The sequence below is a fragment of the Lachancea thermotolerans genome (genome assembly GCF_000142805.1).
Source record: "Lachancea thermotolerans CBS 6340 chromosome B complete sequence".
Classification (NCBI taxonomy): domain Eukaryota; kingdom Fungi; phylum Ascomycota; class Saccharomycetes; order Saccharomycetales; family Saccharomycetaceae; genus Lachancea; species Lachancea thermotolerans.
In genome coordinates this window covers 480,633-495,590 of record NC_013078.1, presented here as the reverse complement: position 1 = coordinate 495,590, position 14,958 = coordinate 480,633, and the positions used below count along the sequence as shown (strand labels likewise).

Here is a 14,958-nt window from a genome sequence, read left to right as displayed (position 1 = left end):
AATCCTCAAACGTTTTTAAAGCGATTATAAAGCTTGTAATGCCGATTGATAATAAATATTAACCCGGTCAGTAATGTCATGAATATGATTGTGGCATGCAAGTCTACTGGCACGCCCATCCGCATGGCCGAGACTGAGATGTTTATAGGGACCGTGGGTTTGGAAAAAAGAGGATATGAGTTTGATTTGGCCTCAAAAGAAAGGAAAAACCTTAAAGGCGCATCTTGCCAATGCCCGCCCCTCGCTGTATAGTCTGGTTTTATAGAGTAGCCCAAAGAAGTGATGTCTATAGGATCTACTGCTGTCCAACATATTTTGGCAAAAAAGGTGTCTCCAGGAGATAGATCCCTTAACTCGATGTCAAATTGAGAGTCAACAGGGGCATCGAATGTCTTCAGTGCTCTGTTGGTTCCCTCTAGCGAAATCAATGGCTCATTCTCATCGGCGATTGGCTGGGGCGCAGGTGAAAACGTATCCGGCACCTTAAAGACTATCGACTCTGTGTTTGCAAGGGAAAAGCATATATAGAATGCCAAAGCAGCGAAAAATGGTACAATTCTCATATGACTTTCTTTATGTTACAAAAGGATAATGCGAATTGTTTTAAAGATCTAGATCAAGTGCTTCAAATTAAGACAAAGTCAAAAGTTAAGACCAGCTGTGAAAGCAAGAAGGAATGCCAAGGGCAACCCATAGAGGAGAAAATGAGTGAAGACTTAATGCATAGTCTTCAGAACCAAAATAGACAGCAGCGGCGTGCTGCTGCAATGCGTGCCAATCCTCCCTTTCGCGTTCGCGTAGGTCCGCGACACAGACAAGAAAATCCGTTCCGCTGGCCACCTGGTGTACAAAGGAGACAATACCTCAGGCTCTTTCTGCAGAATCTGCTTATCCTTGACCACTTATTGATGATGGTTTTGTTCCCCTTTTCTGTTTACAACGTACTTAAAATCCTATTAACAGAGGTGACGTTCTCAAACAGCGACTTTGTAACGGACATTGCCTCCTACTGTAAGTTTTCAAGCATTTTGAGCGAAGATGGGAGATCAGTGATATTGTTCAAAAGTGGTTTTGGGTTGCTGGGCAAATTCCATAATATCATAGTATATTATTCCGCTCCATTATTTGCGTGGCTATCGTCAAATTCAAGCGTTAGCTCATTCGTGATGCGTACTTACACGCTTGTTGTGAAATTCACTGCAGTGGTGCTATACACGCTATACGGGGTAAGTGCAAGCACTTATGTTTGCTTTGCGACGTTCTTCTTCTCATTGTGCCTGCTGATGACTTGTTTTAGACGCTACAAAGGCGTTGCAAAAATTGTAGGCCAACTATATCGTACTACCAGCGGAATATTCTAACATGTTAAGGGAAGGTGAGAATTGGTTGGGCATCCGTGTGCGAGTTGCTGACGAATCTAGATAAACGTTGTTTTTTGGCCAAAAACGGGCCTGATGTTCGCGCAAAGTCTCCAGAAGGGTCTAAATCTCAAAGAAACGCGCTACGGTAGCGCCAAATTCGAGCAGGTCGCGTACCAAAAAGGACTTGAAGTCTATCTATGATCACGTGCGCTTCCCCTTATCAAAAGCTCCTTATCTGTGCGCTACCTTAAAGTAACCGGTAGCGAGATGAGAACAATGACAATTCCACAGCACTAATTTAAGAACTTGTGTTCGTGTGAACCAAGGGTTGGGGCGTTGTGTTGAACTTTAACCACCCGACAATGTTGATGCGTTCAGTGCTCTTTTCCCTTGCGTGCGCAAACGCGGTGCTCGCCTCTGGAACTACAGTGTTAGAGGAAGACTTGGAGCAGATGTGGGGCCAAGACTGGCCGTTCTCGGGTATTCAGACCTTTGCACATCTGCCACACGAAAAATGCCTTATGAACAGAAGTCTTGATTTCGACATTGGTGTAATTGGAATACCTTTCGATACCGCGGTCACGTATAGGCCGGGCGCAAGATTTGGTCCACAGGCAATTAGGAAATCTTCACAAAGACAAACCTCTATGAGGGGCTTCAACTTCAGGGCTGGTATCAACCCTTACCAAGACTGGGCCAAGGTTTTGGATTGTGGCGACGTTCCAGTAACCCCAATGGACAACAACTTGGCCTTGCAGATGATGGGTGCTGCTTATCACAATCTCCTGAATAGAAATAGCACATTGAAGCAAGCGGAACTTCCACCTAGGTTTGCAACGCTTGGTGGTGACCACAGTATCATCTTGCCTATCTTGCGTCAGCTTCACAAAATATACGGTCCAATCTCTGTTATTCATTTTGATTCTCACCTGGATACATGGGCACCATCTAAATATCCATCTTACTGGCACAGTAACAACTCCGATTTCACGCATGGGTCTATGTTGTGGATAGCCAAGCAAGAAGGCCTTCTCTCTGAAAACTCGAACGTTCACGCTGGCCTCAGAACGCGTCTGAGCGGAGTGGGGTGGGACGATTACGAAGAGGACAAGGAGACCGGCTTTCACCGGATTGAATGCGATGAGATTCTGGACATTGGCGTGAGAGGAATAGCCAGGAAAATATTAGATATTGTCCCCAAAGACAAACCAGTGTATATCAGTGTCGACATTGATGTTTTGGATCCAAGTGCTGCTCCAGGTACCGGAACAGTGGAAGTTGGTGGCTTGCTCACTCGTGAACTTATTAGCATTATCCGGCAACTTGATGGCTTATCTTTGATTGGCGCGGACGTCGTAGAGGTTTCCCCTGCATATGACCAAAGCGACATCACATCTACGGCAGCATCCCAAATTGTTTACGAACTCATTACAAACATGGTCAAAAAAGGCCCTCTTGATCCCGCAATGATACAGGCAAACAAAAACAGCGAGATGGATCAGGGCGACAAACCTCAAAATTTGGCTGAAAACGAGTACCAAAGCCTTGGAGAAGGTGCTCGACAGAATTTCATGGAATCCCTCCTTCAAGGGAGAGTCTAACTCATCTTGACCACTACCTGGACAACAAGAATAAACAAACATCGGGTTATACAATTCCCCAACATTGTTAGGAATAGCACTATAGATATGCTCTGCGAAATAATCAGAACAAACAAAAGTCGTTCGGCTGACTGTCTCCATGTTAGACCAACGTTACGAATACTACATACACGCTTTTGGCTCACACACGAAAAGCAGCCCGGGGATCCGTGGACAGACTCCTGCCCATCCAAGAGCTATGTAACAATGAAAACATCAAATAAAAGCCTTAAAACATCATACTACTTCAACAGCTTCATCTGCTGCATAAATCAGCATAGGATGACCTAACTCTGAGGTTGTTCCCTTGCATCTTAACACCAACTAAGATACAAGACGCGAGGCTTTGATGCAAATTACGGAAAATTATTCCATCAGTTTAGAAAAACAATTGATTGTTCAGGATGAGAGGTGAAATTCGTGCATTTCGTGTGCTAAGTAATGACTTTTTTTATATGACGAACGAATAGTGAGCTAGAAGTTATCGAACACATATATAGTGTCAACCGTTATTTGTTCGTATTGTGCTACTAATTACTGATATTAGTTTTTAGACAAGCCCTTGCTTGCTATTCCGGAGAGAATTGAATCAAACTGCACGACCCTACTGCGGGCACTCAAAAACAATCAATACGCACTGTTGAGCGGTGCCTTTTCTTCAAACAACTCGCATTTGGGTGTTGGAGTCAAACCAGGCTTTGATCAACTCAAAGTGACACAAAATGAGTGAAGTCGCCAATGCTAGAAAGTCGAAGTATATCAAGCATACAAGCATTGGGAAGACGAAATCTGCGTGCTCCAGTACGTCCATATCGTCAACAGAAGGAACTGGGAAAATTTTTGAAGCTATTGACAAACCTTTGAAGGATCCGATGGTGAAAGTCAAAAAGTCCAAGTCAGATCCGGGAAGGGGAGCCGAGAAAGCGGGCGCGTCGGAAGAAGATATTTTTGCTTGGATCGACCCGCAACCAGCAAAACCTCCAAGCTATAAGTCAGCAAACCCGAACAGAAGGATCACGTATCCTGTGTACGAGACCCAAGACAGTGGTGTTCTTCCCGCTTACTCGCCCTCTGTGGAAGAAGTGACTGTAGTGTCAATGAAAATGGAGTGGCTGGATCCCTACAATTGTTCTCCCTCTCGAAGTTGGAAAAACTTTATAATGGAGATCAACTCTACTCAGCTCAACTTTTATCTCATCGATCCTTCTCTGACAAGGAATATCAAAAACTATTGCAACGGAAAATCGCATTTCGGTGGAGAATCCGTGGATCCCGATATAGAATACGAGGGCCACCATTCAATTTTCAACTCGCTAGCGTCTAAGGGCACTTACCAGTTCAACAAAGCAGACCAAGAATCCATCAGCCAGAGAATTACCAAAGACAAAGCGAAGTACCTAACTAATAATAGGCTTTTCAGAACCTACTCATTACAGTTTGCGAAGTTTGGCATTCCCACCGATTACAGTAGGAAAACTTTCGTGTTGCGTCTTCGTTGTGAAACAGAGCAATTTATGCTGAGTTTTTCGCATGTTGACGACATGATAATGTGGAGCATGTATCTCAGCATTGGAATAGGTGTTGCCCTCGACCTTGACTTCAGGGAGCTGCCAACCTATAGAACTGTCCCGCGAAGACGTAGACGCAGAAGACGCAAAAGGACTAATGCTCTTACATCCTCTGGGGGTAATGATAGGTCCGGGAGTGACAGAAGAAGCTTTTCTAATTCTTCGACCAGAAACGGGGTCCTGGAACTGCACTATCCTTATAAAAAGAGACCAAACTCTATGTCAAATCCAGATAGTCACTCAAACTCTAGCAGCAGGCGTGGTAGCAATGAAAGCATAAAATCTAGGCTAAAAAGCTTCTTCGGTTCTGACAAAAAAGCTCCATGTCCAAGCTTCAGAGGGCCCTATCCGAGGGCACTGAGTACAGTAGGTTTGAACGCTGTTACTGAGGATGAAGAAGAAGAGCAGGTTCCATCTACTTCAGCATCTGCCAGCAATTCACCTCAGAAGACAGAAATTCCTGTGAGACCTTCGCTGGAACAGCGTTCAAAATCTCTAGGTACCCTCCAGAGCTCTTCAAACGCAGATGACTACTTCGGCTTTAATCATCGAGGGGAGGATGCGAGAGACATTGCAGTGACAACGCCGGGCTCGCCGGGCTCACCGGGCAGTGAGGTTTCCATCGGTGGAGCAACGATTGCGTCAGGTGAACTTCAGCTTCAATCAGGATACCATAATAACGTTGGACTTCAAAACGACTTGGATGAGTTGCAGCAAGTTATTTACGAACACAACGGAGAAGAAGGGGAGGAAACTGAAGATTCGCCAACTTTTGGAAACACTGACAATGACGATGAAGGTGAAGAAGAAGATGATGATGATATCGATAGTTTGCACCCCCACACAGCCACCGCAGCGACCTCAATATATCAAGAAGAGGGTATATTCCACGACAGCGAAGACGACTACTATTACGTTGTCGATCGAGGTGATGCGTTCAGACGCAGAGCATCGTCTGTCACTAGCAACCTAAGCAGTATACCATACGGGAGCTGCGAGGTTAAGTGGCATCCACCAAGAAAAGAAATGTCACGAAGAAGGTATATCAGGGACTCGTTACGTTGCATAAGGCCACTTCCTGAGGATGAGGAGTGGCTTGGCAAGGTTCTCATTTGCCCAACCCAAGCACCAGCCTACGAGACGAACAATCCGCCTATATCTGGATACATCCTTGGGGGAGGAAAACCTGGGAAATCTAAAGCACCTAAATTCAGGAATTTCAAAACAGACAAAGGAGTTATATTAAATAAATGCAAAAACCACTTTGTCAAACCCTATATCGTGGGTCCTGTGGGGTTTTTGAAAACCAATGCACGGTGCTGAAAGCTGTTCCAAAGATTGAATGTGAAAGTTTATTATAGATTGGTTATTTATGCATTTTCAATAGCCCCTGTGTGGTCATCCCTGCATAGGGGAATGTTGCATAAGCTTTGTTTTATTATCTAATGACGAAGAGCTCATAAGAGGGACGCTTTTTAACAGTGCACCCGGCAACTCTAGATCTAATTATCGTTTCAGACTTCAAAAACACAGCAAACACTATGCTGCGTTAAGTATAATGAAAGCCCACGTCCCTGATCAGAGTAGTGAACTGGCACTACGAACTAGTAGGAGGCGGCTCTTTGTGGGCTCCATCCAACAAGAGAGTTGTTAACTCCCAACTGATATAATGCTATAAGTAGTCCATTAATTCATATAAGCTGCCTGTGCTCAGCTTATGACTTCAATGCTCAATGTTTGTACCTGTTCAGAGGATCAGAATTGAACTAACAATTACCGATATTACGCCAAACGCCACCATTCTCGCAATATTAAGTGGGTTGGCGTCTTCTGGTGATTGATTGGTTTCAGCGAATATCGGGGGTCGTGGAAGTTCAGGGCTATGCGAGTTACCATATCGTCGAAGTAGCCCTTTAAAAATCTTAGGCCCTGTCATATAGATAGTTAGTATGGAAGGAATCAGTTACTCAGTGAATAGCACATAGCATACCGAAGCCTTGATCACTGGAGAGGACGCTCTTTTTGAACAACAGGCCAAGTAAAATAACCGTTATTACCACTTTCAAAATGGACCGCTGGTCCTTTGAAAGACGCGATTTGAGTGTGCTATCTTTCGAATCACCCGACATGACGGCGGTCAATAGAAAGGATCACAGTGGAGAGTGTTGTGCCAGCGAAAGAAACCGAATATTAAAGATTCGCCCACTTGTCCGTAATCAAGGGAATTTGATGCTAGCGGAGGTCTTGAAGTTTCGCCGATCGTTCGACATTACTATCAAAAACTTCACCAACACGCAATTTTAAACGCTTTATTCAACAAATGAAGCTGATTGAAACGCGCAAGTGCACCAATGCATCTTCTTGTGATTCTTCTGGAGCGTCTCTTGGCAATTCATCTCGGCAACACCTTTTTGAAAAGTTCATCGAAGTTTTGAAAATGGGACCAACCTGTCTCCCAGAATTCCATATCCCATGCGCCAAGGATCTAGAGCATCACATAATAGACATGGCGTCAGTTCAGCTTGGCACGGTGCAAAGAGGCGCTATTTGAGACGGAACATGCACCGATCACGTTATACGTAATGTGGACTGTGAGCCCTTGATGTACAATGTCATCTTCGAGAATCTGCGGCAGTTTTCCATGCAACGGTATTGAGCACCGAGGCCATTGTTAGTCAGACATTGCAATAAGGTACACGTTATTCACTGGATTCGGTCATAGGCTTCCATTTTAAAGAGCAGAAACCAACTTTTGAAACGGAAGGTTTACAATAGTTTCAGTATGTCATCAAAAAGAACTTTAAAACAAATCTTGGATTCTGAATACGTCGAGGGAAGTGATGAAGAAGCGGATGGGATCTCGAACGCCGAGACAGCCGCTGATGTTGATGATAATGAGGAAGAAGTGGACCGCTCGTTTTGCATTGATTGTAAGGATATGAAAACTGAGATTATCTGCAAAGACTGCGAAGAACATTTCTGCGTTGTGTGCTTTGACATGATTCATCGCAGCGGACGCAGAAAAAAGCACGAATACGTCAAAGTTAGCCTCCAGCCTGAGGAGTTGCCAGCTAACGAACAGGAGCAGCAAGCGCTGCAAAACTCCAATAATGTCGTTAGTGAGCAGAATCCTCTGGCAGGTGATGGCGCCGAGCCTGGTGTCACACAAGGAGTGAACTCTCTCGACCTGAAAATGCTCGCAATGCTGGCAAAACATGCAAGATTCATTCCTATGAGGCTAGCGCCTGAAGAAAGACATTTACTGAGGCTGCTGGAAGCGGCGTTGAATGTCTCAGAATATACTGATAGAGTGGATATCATATCCTACAAGTCTAAAGCAAAAAGGATTGTTGAGCAGCTTAAAGAGATGTGTTCTGTGCTCTGCGGCCTTGTAATTGCATCAAATTTACGAACCGGGCAGAAGCTGCTCGAGATGAAGAATTTTAGTGACAATGCTGCATGGTTTCAAGACGTTTTCGAGATCGGGAGACGTTATAAGATTATGAATCCAGAGAAAATGAGAGATACTTATGGCAAGCTTTGCTACATGATCATGGACTCACGTTTGCCTCAAATTGAGGAACACATGGAATTCCACTTGTTCAAGCCTTTGAGCACTGTCCACTCTTTCTTGAGCTCGAAGCCTGAAGACCGAGGTCAAGCCCTCAAAATATTTGAAGATAAGCTGATTCTATATGCCACATCACAGATTTCCCCAGTTGGAAAGTCTAGACCAGAGATCAATCGCCTTATCAAGCAAAAGGAAGCCGCTATTGAAAAGCTGGCTTCAAAGTACAGCAGTAGGTATTTCAGCAAAGATGACATCCGCCAAGTCCTATACTCCATAGGCGATTACAATGCATACATCAACATGAACCGGAGACCCATCATGCGCATGCTGGAGCGCCTGGAAGCCTTCAATAATCCAACAATTGCTACCCAGTACCCAATAGGTATCCAATACGGAAGGGGTGGGGCACGTTTAACCCATGACCACGCACGTCAAATGCACTATGTTCAACAATCTCTAACGCTGTGGTCTGTCATACAAAGAGAAATGATCCACCTGTGGTACATCGCTGACCAAGACCTTTACAATCCGAACGAATATCGGTTAGCCTCAACAGGACAGGGTCTTAACCGCATAAAAGCGTGTCCCATGCTATACAGGGAGATGCATAACATCTTGAGTGAATGTCGCTCGAAATGTGACGCTTGGGTGGGCTCATCCGTAGTTCATCTGGGCGACGATGCTGTTCCGAATGCCTTGTTTTTTCTGGACAAATATACGCAAGTACCTAATATCTTGATCCCATTCGACCAGGCACTAATGAAGATCAATGAACTTGTTGATAATGATCCCAAACTTTTGGAATATATCGAAGGAGAGTACGGTTCCACTGACGGGTTGAAGCTGACAATTCTTCAAGATGCATTCGCGCATATGTTCGATGGTTCTGGCGCAGATAACTTCTATATGAGCGGATCGTGTATTGATGGAAGATTGACATCTGCTTGGAACCACACTAACATGATATCCAAGAAAAAGTACTATAAGATATTCTTGATGACCGGCTTTATTGGTTTCAATGGCCAAGACGGCTTTTAAGACTGTGTCGAGACCATATACTCTCTTTCTGTAAATATTTAATTTGCACCGTCCTTCGTGTTTTACATACTCATTGAGCATCGCAGATCATTAGAACTTACACACACGCCAAAGTGATCACTGTATATGAGCGGCTCACATGGGTTGTACAATCAACCTGTCGTATTGGATAATGGGTCTGGTATCATAAAAGCAGGGTTTAGCGGTGAAGAGCAACCCAAATGCTTTGAGTATTCATTAATCGGGACTCCAAAATACAACAAAGTCATGGCTGGGGGATTGGCAAGCGACTCTCAGTTGATTGGTAATGAAGCTCAGAAAATGCGAGGACTCCTAAAACTGCATTATCCGTTGGAGCATGGTGTAGTACAGGACTGGCCAGGCCTCGAGCAGCTATGGACCCATGTGTTTTACAACAGCCTGAAACTTGCGAACATTGAAGAACATCCAATGCTTATAACAGAGGCACCGCTAAACCCAATGAAAAATAGGAACAAGATGTGTGAGATGCTCTTCGAAACTTTTGGTTCTCCAGCGGTTTATGTATCAATTCAAGCGGTATTGGCACTTTATGCCGGAGGTCGAACAACAGGCTGTGTCATTGATTGCGGGGATGGCTGTTGCCAAAGCGTCCCAGTATATGATGGATTCACACTCCCTTCTGCGATACAAAGAATAGATGTTGCCGGCCGCGATATTACTGAATTTCTGCAATTGTTGTTGAGGAAATCATCAGGGGTAACGCTATCGTCCAGTTCAGAGCGCGAAATAGTCCGCATGATCAAAGAGAAGGCTTGCTTCGTGGCTACAGATGTTGGTAATGAAGAGCAAAACTACGAAGGCGCGAACAGTGCTGAACTTGAGACTAGATTCAAACTTCCAGATGGTAAGATTTTGACTTTGGGAGCAGAAAAATTTCGGGCACCAGAAGTCCTTTTCCAACCACATTTAATAGGCTCAGAATTCTGCAGCATTCAGGAAATGTGCCAGCAGAGTATCTCCAAAGTTGATCTTGATTTAAGGTCATCCTTGTACTCTAGTATAGTTCTGAGCGGCGGATCGACGATGTTTTCTGGGTTTGGCGATAGACTGCTGAGCGAGATACGGAAAACATCAGAGCCCAATACCAAGATTAAGATATTTGCACCGCCTGAGAGAAAATACAGTACCTGGATAGGAGGCTCGATTCTCGCGGGTTTGTCGACTTTCGAGAAACTTTGGGTCACACGGGCTGAATGGCAGGAAAATCCGCAGTGTATCCATTCTAGGTTTATGTAATATATGCATTAGGTACAGAAAAGATCCTACTGAGATCGAATCAAAGACAGTAGTATCTGTCGCCGAAGTCACCCAAACCGGGAACCAAGTACTTGTTTTCATCTAAGCAAGGGTCGACAGCGCCGGTAACGATCTTAACTCCAGGAAACTTGGAGTGGTAATAGTCTACACCCTCTTTGCTGCAGATGAGGTTCAAGAAAAAGATTCTTTCTGGCTTGACACCTCTCTTGATCAAGACCTCAGTGGCCATAGCTGCACTACCACCGGTAGCAAGCATAGGATCTAGTAGGAAAACATACCTTTCAGCGATGTCTTCAGGCAGTTTCTCGAAAAATAGCTTTGGCTGAGCTGTCTCTTCATCTCTCTGGATGAGAATCTTACCAATTCTCACAGATCTGCAGCACTCCCTGAGACCCTGTTCCATGGACTCACCAGCTCTCACGATTGAAACACCGCAGATTTTGCCAAGGAATGACACGCCTTCATACTTTTGGTTGGTAGATGTCTCCACGGTTCTTGGTTGCACTGGCAAGTGGTTGAGACCCTCCTCAACAAGCAAGCGGATAATTCTGTCGGCGTAGAAGATAAAGTCTGGCCTTTTTGTGTTTTGGTCACGGATGATGGTGTATAAACCAGTCAACTGGTTAGTTTGAGGAAGCATAATGACATTTTTGAAAGGTTCGGTGGACATTTTGTAACTGTTTGAGGAAGATGATACTGTGTTAGCTAAGCACTAGAGTGTTTCTGTGATTTTAAGCCTGGAAATCTTGAGCGTCCACAGAATATAATTTGAAGGGTACCGTAACTTAATCAGTAAAGTACTCTTCCAGTTCAATCTCATCGCATCGCTTAATATATTTATTTTTTTTTCCACTATCGAGTGAGCAGGATGGAAGAAGATTTTAGATCATAATCTCCGACGGAAATCGCACTAATCACTGGAGCATGTCACAATCGCTGCAGAATAACACAAGGAGGGAAACACAATTGTGTCTGATAGCGATTGGTAAAGTCTTGCAACTTTTCAAAAAAATCCAGATAGCATTAACTGCCTAAGGGTCTTCTCGACCCCGAGCTTCTTCTCAAAGCTCGTATCAGGCTGCATGTACATTCACGTGCTGACAATACTCTGGAAAGAGACCAATCAAACAATCCAGGGCTGTAAACGTAGCCGCCAGGCGTGAACCAGTAAGGGGAACTAACTGAGAACTACAAAACGCAATTTTATTGTAGATTTATGCTTATCGATATTAATTATACAAAAAACGTTGACTGTGGTTTGCACGAGGAGTGACCTGTGAATTTAATGGATATGTGCGACTCGCGCTTGCGCAAAGCAGGTGCAAGCCTGGAAGCTTCGAATGTTGGTGACTGTGGAACCAGAACACCGTTTCAGCGGGCTGCGGTGGACTTTCAAATCAACATGCGCTTGAGTGCCCGCGACCGTTGAAAAAGCATCCATGCTTCGAAATTCGTAGTACTTCCTCGGTTAGCTCTGTAGACGCTTTTGCAGAGCACTCGCGCGTAAGGCATGCGCTCATGTACTCCTAAAATTCTTCCTCGGGCCCGTGTGGGTTGCTTATAATTTCAGATCCGTCCATAGGACTTAAAGTTAACAGCATGGTACCTCTAATGACCACAAGTCCCAGCTCTCTAGTTTGGCCTTCCAGTATAACTGTGTCGTCCTCTGGGTCTCTTAAGTGTTCCACAGTTTCGTCCAAAACCAGGTTCATAAGCTGGTCGTAACCCTTCAGGACACCAACCACGAGTCTTCCCCCCGCAAGCTTCACGCGGATTTTGTTGTCTGCATACTTGGACAAGTTGACTATGGCTTCCCGCTTGGGTCCCTCGAACTTTCTTTTGCTTTGTTGCTGTTTGTCCTGCGAAAAATGGTTAGTACAGGAACGCCCATCATGGAAGGAGAGCTATATAGAGCTTTGAGTCAAATGCTCCGCCAGATGCGGAATCCAAGGCGCCGACGAACATACCACTTCACTCATTTTGAGATGGTTTTTCACGCGACTATACTTGAGTGGATATACTTATTCAGCTTTACACTTCAGTTGAAAAAAAGTCAATTACTGTCTGTGCTCATCGCTACAACACTCAAAAAAAAAGCTGATGCCGCAAATACAGATTTCCTCACCTCTGTGCTCAATCGTGCGAGAACTATCGCCACAATGGAGCTGGCCTCAATTGTGTGACAAGCTGTCTGAGATTACAGGGGTTCTGCCTTCCGATATGCAAATCAATGTCATCTTCAAAGATCGAACCTCGCTCCTTATCAATGCGCCATTAACTGAACAAAAGCCACTATCAAGCCTACTCTCAAAAAATGCTGTGGAACTTCAAGTCAATGATTCTAACGCTTCCTCTCTCGCCAATGAGCTAGCCCGCGATTTTACGGAGGGCGAACAAAGTTCAGAGCAGACATATCACCTCCCCGAAGAAGATTACCAAAGAAGACAGGACTCTGTGCTTCAATGGAAAAAGGACCTCCAGCTAGGCAAATTTAATCCAGAGTATCAGGCCAGGCTCCAGAAGGACTGCGAGGAACAGCAAAGCCGCGCAGAAGAGCTCACCATAAACGAGAGATGCTCTGTTTCCACACCAAACCTTCCCGAGAGAAGAGGCTGGCTGAGGTTCGTGGGCTCGTTGACGCCGCTAATGGATGAACCTGGTATATGGTGTGGGGTGGAGTTCGACGAACCAGTCGGAAAGAACGACGGCTCTTTCAAAGGGCGCTATTTTTTTGGCCCAGTGCGACCAAAATACGGTGCCTTCGTCAAACCCTCGACTGTGAAAACCTCAGCAAAATTTAGCCCCCTTCTAGACGATATTGAGTTTTCTGATAGCGAGATTTAGATTTGCAAGGTTAGAGTAAGTATGTCACGTGATCCAAGTTAAGTATTGATTAAAATGTGGATGCTTTTAGTAACCACTTCCTCCATCGCACGCTTACTAAAATATCTCCCGCGGAAGCCAATTCGTTGAACTATGGATTTCTTCGACAGAGCATACCAGAACTTGTACGATACGTTCGCTGGCATTGACGCTGCCCATGCTATAAGACTAGTGATCATTGTTGGTGGATACCTGCTCTTTAGAAATTTAACTCAAAAGCATCTCGCTAAGAAACAGCTAGAACAAAAATTGCGTAAGTCTGAGGAGGCGAAGGCAGCAGAGAAACAAAAAGAGCTGATTGCTGATCCACAGGACGAAGAGACCATTCAAGACAATGCGTTCGGCTGGGGGAACAAAACGCGCAAGCGGGTGAAGAGACAAGAGAAGATATTGGAGGAAAGACTCCAGGAGCTGGAAAAGCTACAAGGCTCGCAGGACGACGACAAAGACATCGAAGACCTATTGGAAGACTGAGTTTGCTGCTGTGTGTCGCTTCTTGTAGTTGATTATATATTGCCAGTCTTAAATAACGAATCTTAAATTTTTCCAGGAAAAAATACAGCGCGATGACTTGTAGTAACTTTAAAAGCTAGAGCTAACAACGAGTCAGTGGTAGTAGCTGTGTGCAAATAAGCCTAAGGTCTGAGTGCACAGTCATGAGTTTCCAACGTGGTGGGCGCGAGGGCAATTCGTTTGCCAAAAACTTACCTTTTGGGCTGAGCTACAGTGATGTCGGAGTCAATGAGAATACAGAGCTTCCCTCGATCCCGCTTCCCGTTAATGGCTTAGTCACGAGCAAAGAGCGAATCACATCTTTGAAGTACATGAATTTCATTAAGGCGGTCAAAGAAGGTCCCTTTTACACTGGTTCTATGTCGCTAACTATTGATGGCACTGGTAAGCAAAAGCAACTAGTGGATGAAGACGGTATCAACGATGGAATTGAAAGATACTCCGATCGCTATTTGAAAAAGCGCAAAATCGGTGTATCCATAGACGAGCATCCTTTTCATTTGGAGTTTTTCCCAGACGAACTTTACCAGGTTATGGGTATAAACAAGAAGAAGCTTCTTGCGTTGTCAAATCTGAATCGCCAAGACGACGTATTCACAGGTTCTGCGAAAGACGACGATGCAGAGGGCCTGTCAATGCTCGAGAAGCTGAAAGGGCTCGCGGAGGATGAAGATGAAACAGCAAATGCAGACGGCAAGGACGATGCGCATGAGGCTGAGGACCTCGACGACGACTTCGGCGACAGCGACGAGGATGACGACTATAATGCTGAGAAATACTTTGATGACGGCGATGACGATGCTGAAAATGAAGATGACTACGGCGACGAGCCCGCATTTTAAATCTCATCGACGTCATTTAAACTTGCATTAATTATGTACATTAGCCTTACTTAAATGAACCATTGAAATGATAAACAATTCACCGTGGCAATTGGTGTTTTAACTTCACTCTATCAAAATTTGAAAGAACAACTTCCATGTCGTGTCATCAACGAGCAGTCGCTGGCCCCTGACAAACGGCATATGTTCTTCTCTGGGGGCATTTTCTGTGTTCTATAACATATTCCCATTATCCTTGTATTA

At 44.7% G+C, this 14,958-nt stretch overlaps 11 protein-coding genes across 11 annotated transcripts; 8 read left to right on the top strand and 3 right to left on the bottom strand.

The window, feature by feature from the left end:
* Positions 1-5: 5 nt before the first annotated feature.
* Positions 6-563, bottom strand: PGA1 (Pga1p; the record flags this gene model as incomplete). Its single annotated transcript, XM_002552005.1, has 1 exon — positions 6-563. One exon carries the CDS (start codon positions 561-563, stop codon positions 6-8), a length of 558 nt encoding a protein of 185 aa, XP_002552051.1.
* Positions 564-1,361, top strand: ASI2 (Asi2p; the record flags this gene model as incomplete). Its single annotated transcript, XM_002552004.1, has 1 exon — positions 564-1,361. One exon carries the CDS (start codon positions 564-566, stop codon positions 1,359-1,361), a length of 798 nt encoding a protein of 265 aa, XP_002552050.1.
* A 362-nt stretch (positions 1,362-1,723) lies between these two features.
* On the top strand, positions 1,724-2,962 carry KLTH0B06006g (agmatinase; the record flags this gene model as incomplete). Its single annotated transcript, XM_002552003.1, has 1 exon — positions 1,724-2,962. One exon carries the CDS (start codon positions 1,724-1,726, stop codon positions 2,960-2,962), a length of 1,239 nt encoding a protein of 412 aa, XP_002552049.1.
* Positions 2,963-3,723: 761 nt separating this feature from the next.
* MPF1 (Mpf1p) lies at positions 3,724-5,892 on the top strand (the record flags this gene model as incomplete). Its single annotated transcript, XM_002552002.1, has 1 exon — positions 3,724-5,892. One exon carries the CDS (start codon positions 3,724-3,726, stop codon positions 5,890-5,892), a length of 2,169 nt encoding a protein of 722 aa, XP_002552048.1.
* Positions 5,893-7,351: 1,459 nt separating this feature from the next.
* KLTH0B05962g (KLTH0B05962p) lies at positions 7,352-9,178 on the top strand (the record flags this gene model as incomplete). The annotated part of the gene is made up of 1 exon (XM_002552001.1): positions 7,352-9,178. The coding sequence occupies one exon, from the start codon at positions 7,352-7,354 to the stop codon at positions 9,176-9,178; it is 1,827 nt and encodes a 608-aa protein (XP_002552047.1).
* Positions 9,179-9,304: 126 nt separating this feature from the next.
* ARP1 (actin-related protein 1) lies at positions 9,305-10,456 on the top strand (the record flags this gene model as incomplete). The annotated part of the gene is made up of 1 exon (XM_002552000.1): positions 9,305-10,456. One exon carries the CDS (start codon positions 9,305-9,307, stop codon positions 10,454-10,456), a length of 1,152 nt encoding a protein of 383 aa, XP_002552046.1.
* A 40-nt stretch (positions 10,457-10,496) lies between these two features.
* Positions 10,497-11,147, bottom strand: FUR1 (uracil phosphoribosyltransferase; the record flags this gene model as incomplete). Its single annotated transcript, XM_002551999.1, has 1 exon — positions 10,497-11,147. The coding sequence occupies one exon, from the start codon at positions 11,145-11,147 to the stop codon at positions 10,497-10,499; it is 651 nt and encodes a 216-aa protein (XP_002552045.1).
* Positions 11,148-12,003: 856 nt separating this feature from the next.
* Positions 12,004-12,456, bottom strand: LSM7 (Sm-like protein LSM7; the record flags this gene model as incomplete). The annotated part of the gene is made up of 2 exons (XM_002551998.1): positions 12,004-12,327; positions 12,445-12,456. 2 exons carry the CDS (start codon positions 12,454-12,456, stop codon positions 12,004-12,006), a joined length of 336 nt encoding a protein of 111 aa, XP_002552044.1.
* Positions 12,457-12,577: 121 nt separating this feature from the next.
* ALF1 (Alf1p) lies at positions 12,578-13,321 on the top strand (the record flags this gene model as incomplete). The annotated part of the gene is made up of 1 exon (XM_002551997.1): positions 12,578-13,321. One exon carries the CDS (start codon positions 12,578-12,580, stop codon positions 13,319-13,321), a length of 744 nt encoding a protein of 247 aa, XP_002552043.1.
* A 132-nt stretch (positions 13,322-13,453) lies between these two features.
* On the top strand, positions 13,454-13,834 carry PGA2 (Pga2p; the record flags this gene model as incomplete). The annotated part of the gene is made up of 1 exon (XM_002551996.1): positions 13,454-13,834. One exon carries the CDS (start codon positions 13,454-13,456, stop codon positions 13,832-13,834), a length of 381 nt encoding a protein of 126 aa, XP_002552042.1.
* Positions 13,835-14,016: 182 nt separating this feature from the next.
* RPC31 (DNA-directed RNA polymerase III subunit C31) lies at positions 14,017-14,715 on the top strand (the record flags this gene model as incomplete). Its single annotated transcript, XM_002551995.1, has 1 exon — positions 14,017-14,715. The coding sequence occupies one exon, from the start codon at positions 14,017-14,019 to the stop codon at positions 14,713-14,715; it is 699 nt and encodes a 232-aa protein (XP_002552041.1).
* Between the last annotated feature and the right edge of the window lie 243 nt (positions 14,716-14,958).